At 52.3% G+C, this 9,340-nt stretch overlaps 1 protein-coding gene across 1 annotated transcript; it reads left to right on the top strand.

Annotated features, from left to right (window-relative positions):
• The first annotated feature begins 2,404 nt into the window (after positions 1-2,404).
• LOC100352638 (immunoglobulin-binding protein 1) lies at positions 2,405-3,976 on the top strand. Its single transcript, XM_051828562.2, has 2 exons — positions 2,405-2,503; positions 2,725-3,976. Exon 2 carries the CDS (start codon positions 2,771-2,773, stop codon positions 3,665-3,667), a length of 897 nt encoding a protein of 298 aa, XP_051684522.2. The 5' UTR covers positions 2,405-2,503; positions 2,725-2,770; the 3' UTR covers positions 3,668-3,976.
• The last annotated feature ends 5,364 nt before the right edge of the window (positions 3,977-9,340 follow it).

Here is a 9,340-nt window from a genome sequence, read left to right as displayed (position 1 = left end):
GGGGGGGGGATAGTTTATATAAAGTCTGACCTGTCGGATTAAAAGCATGCTTAAAGACCCAGGCTAGCACTGTCTCAGGGAAGTGATGCCATGGTGTGTGCAAGGCCATGATGATGTTGATTACGTCTCATTAACCACCTGCAGCACTTTGTCCCATCCCATCAACCCACATGCAGGTGCAGCAAAGCAGGGGGTGGATTCCACTGGAACGGGATTCACCCGGAAAAAGGAAGAAGAGCCACGTGTCTGACTCGCTTCTGAAGTCTGTTGGCTTCACACAAACAAAATTTTATATATGCCCTCTTCTGCCAAGCAAGGACAAAATAAGGCTTTGATGTATGTACTTGTTTTTAAGAAAATAAAAGAGAAAAGAAAATCACCAGGAAAAGATCTCTTGTCACCAGGGTCTTGGTGGAAAGGAGGCGCAATCAACTAAGTTGGCAGTGAAGAAAGACAAGGCAGTCCCAGAAGCCCGGAAGAGCCTACTGCCCAGCCAAAATCTCCACAGCCAGCAGTTACAGGGGAGGAAGCAGCGGTTCCCGATATAATTGGAAATCTTTCTTTAGAAATGTCTCACGAAGGGGCTGGGCTGTGGCGTGGCAAGTAAAACCGCTGCTTGTGGTGCTGGTATCCCATATGGGAACCAGTTCCAGTCCCATCTGTTCTACTTCCCATCCAGCTCCTGCTAATGGCCTGGGAAAAGCAGCAGAAGATGGCCCAAGGGTTTGGGTCCCTGCCACCCATGTGGAAGGCCTGGAACCCTGGCTTTGGATTGGCCCAGCTCCAGCTGTTGTGTCCATTTGGGGAAAGAACCAGCAGAAAGAAGATTCTCTCTCTCTCTCTGTCTATCCCTCACTCCCTCCTTCACTCTCTCCCTCTCTCTCCATTACTCTGCCTTTCAAATAAATAAGTATATCTTTTTAAAAAGGAGGTACACAAATGCATGAAGACTCGTTACTGCCCAGAGTATCCTAGGTCCAGAGGTCTCAGTATCGCCCTGAGATTTTCAACTCTCTTAAAAAGAAGAAAGAAAGAAAAAGAACTGTTTGATGAGAGAAGATAGTTATTTTGTGCAACTTCATTACCTAAAGTCCTAAAAAGGAGATGCTTCAAAATATAGGAAACATCAAACAAAAACCTGCCACTTCACCCCACATACACATATGCACACCCATTGAAAAAGCAGCACACGACTGTAAATGTAAAATAGGATAAATCATATAGGACTTCTAAGATGGCCAAATAGAGAGAACCAGCATTCCACTTCTCCCCTCCTCCTACAGAGAGAAGCAAACAGTAAGGAAATGGCATACTTTGAGGTCAGTATCCCAGGGTGGCCCTGGAGCCCAGCAGAGACACACGGACATCTCTAGGGCGGGGAGAACTGGGGTGGCAGTGGAGAGAAAAACACAGCACGCCAGCAGCCACGGCCCTGGCCCCGTGACAGGGGAAGGGGCACCGGGGAGGTCCCTCACAGGCGCCGTCTGCGGACACTGGCAATGCCACCTCAAAGGGATCCACGGGCACCGCAGGTTTGCAGCCCAGCAAGGCGGGGTGGGGGCACCTGGAGCGCTCCCGGCAGCTGTGCTCAGAGAAGGAACGCACACCTTCTTGTCAACCCCCCCAGAGCGCGGGCCCCGGTCAGTAGGGGACAGAGGGCCTGCGTATCCCATCTGCGGGACCCGAAGGTATTCCACTACATCAGGAAGAACCACTCGGGCCTCACAAAGCCGAGTAAACGGAGCAGTGCGGCCGCGATCCCAGAGCCCTGCCTGAGACAGGCGACGGGGGGCTGGCACAGCGCGGGACTGCGGCTCCCCGGACCCTGGAACTCAGAGCCCGTCCCCGTACTGCTCTCCCTCTCCTGCTGCCCCGAGCAGCCTGTACCAACACGGCCCCCACACCCGCGCCAGCCACGCGCGGGCAGGTGCTCCCGCACACCACGGCTGCGGCCTGCTGGTGAGGGCGCGCGTGACCCGTCCGTCACTGATGCCACCACCACCAGCCCTTGGGCGGGGCCGGGACCCCACGCCCTTGCCAGGGCTGCCATCGGCTACACAAGGACAAAACGCCGAGACTACGGCGAGATGTCCAGCTGGAACCCAAGCACAGCGGCCTAGCAGACTCGCCCACGACACACCATCTAGGAAAGCCGCGCTCTGCAGGGACCGAGACGGGGCTCTGCCACCCTCGTCAACGCGGGGACAAGGCCGCGGGGCGTCCCCCAGGAGCGGGGTGACCTGGCCAAGCGCGAGAAAGGGGAGCCCACGACCCCCGAGTACACGAAAGCAGGACGTGGGCGCCGCGTGGCGCGAAGGCGCCCACCGGGTGGCGGGGCGCTCCCGAGGCGCCTGCACTGGGACGACGCGGGGGCTCGGCGGGCGCGGGGACGCGACTGCGCAGGCGCCAGAGGCCGGCCCGGCGGAAGCGAGGGCGCCACGCGCACTTCCTGCGGCGCAACCGTCGGCCTGCGGAGCGGCGCCGGGCGGGAGCGGCTCTCGAGGTGAAGGCCCGCGCCGCGGCCCGCACCCTCCCGGCCCCCTCGCGCCCGAGTGCCCCCGCCACACCGGGCCTCGGGGCCCGCGGGGCTCGGGCGCGCCTCGGGCTAAGCGTGCCTGCTGGCTGGTTGGTTTGGACGGAGGCCTTGCTCTGCGGCAGGCCGTGTGCGGGGCCCGGCGCGCCTTTCCCGTGCCTGCCTTCGCTCACCTGACTCTTCTTTTCCAGTTACCTGTGACCCGGAAGTGAAGCCCCGGCCAGCCTCCGCCGCGAGATGGCAGCGTCCGCGGACAAGGCCCTGCCGCTGCGGCTGCCCGAGCTGTTCGAGGCCGGCAGGCGGCTGCTGGAGCAGGCGGAGGCCGCGGCCGAGCCCAGCGGTTCCCAGGCGGTCCAGGACGCCGTGGCCGAGGGCTTGGAGCTCCTGGGGAAGGCCGCCGACATGCTGTCGCTGCTCGACCTGTTCAGCCGAAACGAGGACGTGGAAGACATCGCCTCCGCCGACCTCAAGTACCTGCTGCTGCCGGCGCTGCAGGGCGCGCTCACCGTGAAGCAGGTGCGCCCCGGCGAGCGTCTGGCCCACCTGCAGCAGGCGCGGGAACACTTCCTGAACTACCTCACGCAGTGCCGGCACTACCGGCTGGCCGAGTTCCCGCTTCCTGGAACCCGCGCCGGCGCAGCCCAACGCAGTGCCGCTGCGCCCCCCGCAGCCCGGCCTGGCCTCGAGGCCATGGCGTCGCAACGCGAGGCTAAGATAGAGAGGTACAGGCAGAGGAAGGAGGCGGAGAGCAGGCTGGCCGCGCTGAAACGCGCTGTGGAAAGCGGGCAGGCAGCGGACGAGCGTGTCCGTGAGTACCACCTCCTCCACCTCCGGAGGTGGGCGGGTATCAGCTTGGATGAGATTGAGAGCATTGACCAGGAGATGGAGATTCTGCGAGAAAAAGACTCCGCAGGAGAGGCGGCGGCGCCTCCCGCATCTCGCCAGGAGAGGCCTCCAGTGAAGCCCTTCATTCTCACTCGCAATGTGACCCAAGCTAAAGTGTTCGGAGCCGGTTATCCGAGTCTGGCAACCATGACCGTGAATGACTGGTACGAGCAGCATCAGAAATTTGGAGCGTTGCCAGATCAAGGAATAGCCAAGGAGACGCCAGAGCCCTCTGACACCGAGAGCTGACTGAAACACTTCAGAACCTGCAATGCAGGTTCCGCTCAGCTTACAGTGAGCTTACATCCAGATAAACCCACTCTAAGTTGACAGTATCCTAGAGCAGCAAGATACAGGAAGACAGGAGGAGGAGCATGGTGAGAACACCACAGAGCAAGGGGTGGGGGGTGACTGGAAGGGCACCCAGGCTAGGGGCTGTGGCAACTGACAGGTTGCTTCCCAAAACTGAGGGGACTGCAGAACACACCGGCCCCACCAAGGAGAACCATGCAGTCCCCTCCCTGGGCTGCTGCCTCAGCTCTGTGAAACAAAGGTAAAGGCTGTAATCTTGCTTTGCATTTAATAAAGTGTCATTGTGCAGTTGTGTCCTAGATGGTGAGCCAACAGTCTTGTTTTTGGTGTTATGGTGTATTCCAGTTTATCACGGGGAAAGAAACAAGTACTGAAAAGGTAAAATTATACAATTTTTATATAATTATTTATATATGAGAAATTTATTCTAAAAATTACTTAATAAATTGCTGTGTGATTTCTCTTTGAAAAATAATAAGCATCCATTCTACTGCAAAAAAGTAGGAAAATAACTCATAATGTGAATGAGAAATTCAGCACAGAGACTGAAATCTTGAGAAAGAACCAAACAAATCTGGATTTCAGAAAGTCAGATTTTAAAAGTCCAGTTGAAAACTTCCAGGACGCTAAACCACACAGAAGGACTGAGCTTGAAGCCAGATCTTTTAAAATATCCCAGTCAGGGGCTGGTGTGGTGGTGCACAGGGTTAAGCTGACACCTGTCACGCAGGCATTTCCTATTGATGTTGGCAGTGAATTAAGTTTTAGTTCAGGTTCTTTTCTCCTGCAGATGTAGAAATACTAAGCAGAGACTGGTATTGCATGTAAACAGAAAATGAGAAAGTGGAGAAATAAGCTTTCATTCACAAGTGAGTGTGGGCTGCTCTACACAGAAATACGCAAAGTGAATGGGCCAAAGAGTTGCTGATAAGTGGGAGGAAAACTGAAAATGTTACCTGTGGTTGGGAAGGTCTGTCTGAGGGCAGGAGAGTGAAAAAGGTACATTGGAGAGGGGCCAGCACTGTGGCGTAGTGGGTAAAGCCACCGCCTGCAGTGCCGGTATCCCGTATGGGTGCCGATTCAAGTCCTGGCTGCTCCAGTTTGGATCCAGCTCTCAGCTATGGCTTGGGAAAGCAGTGGAAGATGGCCCAAATCCTTGGGCCCTTGCAACCACGTGGGAGACCTGGAAGAAGCTCCAGGCTCCTGCCTTCGGATCAGCATGGGTCTGGCTGTTGCGGCCATCTGGGGAATGAACCAGTGGGTGGAAGACCTCTCTTTGCCTCTGCCTCTCCTTCTCTGTCTGTGAAACTCTGACTTTCAAATAAATAACCTTTTTTAAAAATTTTTTTTTGCCAGGCAGAGTTTGAGAGAGAGAGAGACAGAGAGAAAGGTCTTCCTTCCATTGGTTCACTCCCCTAATGGCCGCCAGAGCTGGCACTGCGCCGATCCGAAGCTAGAAGCCAGGTGCTTCCTCCTGGTCTCCCATGCGGATGCAGGGACACAAACACTTGTGCCATCCTCCACTGTACTCCCAGGCCGCAGAAGAGAGCTGGACTGGAAGAGGAGCAACCGGGACTAGAACCCCGGGGTGCCGGAGCCACAGGCGGAGGATTAGCCAAGTGGACCATGGCGCTGGCCCTCAAATAATCTTTAAAAAGAAAAAAAAAAGGTACATTGGAGAACCAAAAAGGCACAGAACCGCAGTACCTCTAAGCAAGATCCAAGATAGAAAGGGCACACTCTTGCCTTCCACCTCCTCATCATCTCATTAATCCAGGTCCCAGATGTAACAGATACATCATGAAAAGGTGAGAAAGTGGGAGGCTTGTGACTTCTGGGTCCACAGACAACTGCCTGCCTGCTTACAGTATATCATTGTGAGTGCCAGTTTGAGTCCTGGCTGTACCACTTCAGATCCAGCTTCCTGCTAAAGCACCTGGGGAAGCAGAAGATGGCCCAAGTGCTTGGGCCCCTGCAACTACGTAGGAGACCCAAAAGAAGCTCCTGTCTTCTGGAATCAGCCCAGTCCCAACCGTTGTAGCCATTTGGGGAGTGAACCAATGGATAGAAGATCTCTTTCAAGTAAGTAAAAATCTTTTTTTAAAGATTTTATTCGAAAGGCAGACTTACAGACAAAAGGAGAGGCAGAAAGGTCTTCCATCCAATGGTTCACTCCGCAAGTGGCCGCAAAAGCTGGAGCTGGGCCGATCCGAAGCCAGGAGCCAGGAGCTTCTTCCAGGTCTCCCAAACGGGCGCAGGGGCCCAAGCACTTGGGCCATCCTCTACTGTTTTCCAGGCCATAGGCAGAAAGCTGGATCAGAAGAGAAGCAGCAGGGCCACAAACCAGCACCCATGTGGGATGCCAGCACTACAGGGGGAGGCTTAGTTTACTATGCCACAACATTGGCCACAGCAAAAACCTTTTTTTAAAAAGGGGATGGCCGGTGCCACGGCTCACTAGGCTAATCCTCTGCCTTGCGGCACCGGCACACCGGGTTCTAGTCCCGGTCAGGGCACCGGATTATGTCCCGGTTGCCCCTCTCCCAGGCCAGCCCTCTGCTATGGCCCGGGAGGGCAGTGGAGGATGGCCCAAGTGCTTGGGCCCTGCACCCGCGTGGGAGACCAGGAGAAGCACCTGGCTTCTGGCTTCAGATCAGTGTGATGTGCCGCAGTGCGCTGGCCACGGTGGCCATTGGAGGGTGAACCAACGGCAAAAAGGAAGACCTTTCTCTCTCTCTCTCTCTCTCACTGTCCACTCTGTCAAAAATTAAAAAAAAAAAAATTAAAAAGGGGGGGGAATAATAGTTTCTGGGGTCTTCAGGGTACCATTAAATGAGCAAATGTTCACATTTGGGGACACAGAAGGCTAAGGGGACAGGCACAGAAAACCCATTCACTGTAAGAACAGCTTGGAACTTTCCCGGCCTTGGAGCAGGGGTGTGTATCTAGGGTCAGGCACAGTTATTGGAAGAATCGCTAGAAACTTGCTCAACCTTGGAGCAGGTGTGTACAAGCAGGGCAGGAGAGATGTGGGGCCTCAAACAGAAAGACCAGATGAAAATCTAAACCATGCCATGTTACAAACTTCAAGAGCGCAAGACAATTCTAAAAGTGCCGAATCACATTTAGGTGAGCCATCCCTGGACTGAGGGCAGATTGCTCAGCAGAAACCTTGCAGACCAGGAGCAAATGCAATTACGTATTCCAAGATCTGCAAACCAAGAATATGAAATCCAGCAAGAATATCCTTCATTTCTGAAGGAGAAATAATTTCTAAGACAAACAAAAACTGAATTCATCACCACCAAGCTGGCCTCACAAAAAAAGTGTTTAAGGGGCTGACACCGTGGCACAGAGGTTAAGGTGCTGCTCGAGACACTGGCACCCCATACCGGACCGCTAATTCAAGTCCCAGCTTCTCACTTCTGTTTCAGCTCTCTGCTGATGTGCCTGGGAAAGCAGTAGATAATGGCCCAATACTTGGACCCCTGCAGTCCACGTGGGAGACCCAGATGGAGTTCCAGGGTCCTGGCTTCAGACTGTCCCAGGCCTGGCTGTTGTGGCCATTTGAAGAGTGAACCAGCAAATAAGGCAGACACAGAAAGGTCTCACATGTTCTCCCTCATAAGTAGAAGCTGAAAAGTCAGTCTGAACATAGAGTAGTGATTGCCAAGGCTAGGAAGGGTAGGTGGGGAGGGAGGCATTAGGGGCTTGGATAACAGCTACCAAAACACAAATAGAAGAAATACGTCAGTGTCCAAGGCACAGTGGGGTGACCGCAGTTCACCATAATCTAGTATATATGTTATGATTAACTAGAAGAGAGGGCCTGGAAGGCTTCAAACACAGAACACATAAGGAGATAGAAATGGTAATGACCCATATTTGATCAGTACACAATGTTTATATGTGTTGAATGTTGAAATATCACACTGTACCCCATAAGTATACAATTCTTACATGTTAATCCAAATTTTTAAAGGTTTTTTATGCATCTAAAATAAATAGAGTGGAAGGGAATCTACACAATGGGGGAAAATATCTGCAATTCCTTTAATAAGAGGTTAATAGAATATATAAAGAATGCCTACAACTTAACAACAAATAATTTTAAAATGGGCAAAGGACTGAATAGACATTTCTCTAAAGGAGATGTAAAAATGGCCAATGAGCATAAGAAAAATATCACTAATGAACAGCCAATTGTCAATCAAAACCTCAAGGACAACGTCTCATACCTATTAGGATGGCCACTGCCTACAGAAGAGAAAATAACAAGTGCTGGTGAGCGTGTGCAGAAGCCAGAGCCCTGCAGGTGGGAACGGAAAGTGGTGTGGACGCTGTGGGGAACCATGGAGGCTCCTCAAAAACTTTAAAATAGAACTGAGATAGAAAGATGCAGTCGTCTCCTACTGGGGACAGGTGCAGAGAACTGAAAGCTGGGTGTGGACGGGAGATTTTCCCATGTGTGTTCACGGCAACATATTTACATCAGCCACCAGGTGTCCCTCGACAGGTGAATGCACTAAGAAAATGCATCATATACCACACAGATGGTTTAGCCTGTAAAAGAACAGAACCCTGCCATGTGCCACACATGGCTGAATCTCGAGGGCATTACCCTAGGTGAAATAAGGTAGGATTCCACGCACGTGCGGTGTCTGAAGACTCAGTCTCACAGAAGCAGAGCAGGATGGGGCTGCCAGTGTTGGGGAAAGGGGAAAATGGGGTATTGTTCACAGTTTGTTTTACGAGATTTGGGGCAGACCTCACTAAGCTGCCTCCAGAAAGGGACAGAGTTACACTCCCTCGGGTACTACGGGAGTCTGCCGGCTTCCCGGCCCCACAATGCCACTGATGATCTGTGACAAACGCATCTGATGAAAAACGGGTATCCAGGACTGCTTGTGACGTCACAGTTATTGCTCCAGGGTCTCACCCTGTCCATTCTTCAACATTTGACTTTTTATATAGCACTGCACTTTTTTTATGCCATCTATGTGTTTATGAGGTCTTTTTCACTTTGGGTATCACAAATGTGATTTAGAGTATATTTTCCCAATGTCTTTGCATTTTAATTTTGTTAATGAAAATAAATCTCACAGCATTTTAAAAACTGCTGATTTCCATCTACTTGAAAGGCAGAGAGAGAGAATGAATATCTTCTATCACTGAATACCTCTCCAAATGCCCACACAGCCAGGGCAGGGTCAGGCCCAAGCCATGAGCCCAGAGCTCCATCCAGGTCTCCCATGTGGGTGGCAGAAGCCCAAACACTAAGCCATCATCTGCTTCCAGATACATCAGCAGGAAGCAGAGGAGCTGGTACTGACCCAGCACTCTGAGACGGAATGTGTAGGTCTCAAGTGGCGGTTCAGTCCATGGCAATACAACACCCACCCCAATCTTTCAGCTGTGTATCGGTAAACCTACTGATGGGTCCTCTTTTATCTACTGTTATTAAAAAAAAAGTTCTTACCCAGAAAGAAGACATTCAACATGCTCTCTTAGATTTTACACTATTTCTCTTTTTGGTTTTGGTTTTGTTTTTTTAGGATTTTATTTATTTATTTGAGGGGTAGAGTTACAGACAGAGAGAGGGGAGACAGA

The sequence above is a fragment of the Oryctolagus cuniculus genome, chromosome 6 (genome assembly GCF_964237555.1).
Source record: "Oryctolagus cuniculus chromosome 6, mOryCun1.1, whole genome shotgun sequence".
Lineage (NCBI taxonomy): Eukaryota > Metazoa > Chordata > Mammalia > Lagomorpha > Leporidae > Oryctolagus > Oryctolagus cuniculus.
The sequence above is the reverse complement of the archived record's forward strand: the minus strand, read 5'-3'. Positions and strand labels throughout refer to the sequence as shown.

Coding starts and splice junctions, on each gene's coding strand:
- LOC100352638 (XM_051828562.2), top strand. CDS start 2,771: ATGGCAGCGTCCGCGGACAAGGCCCTGCCGCTGCGGCTGCCCGAGCTG.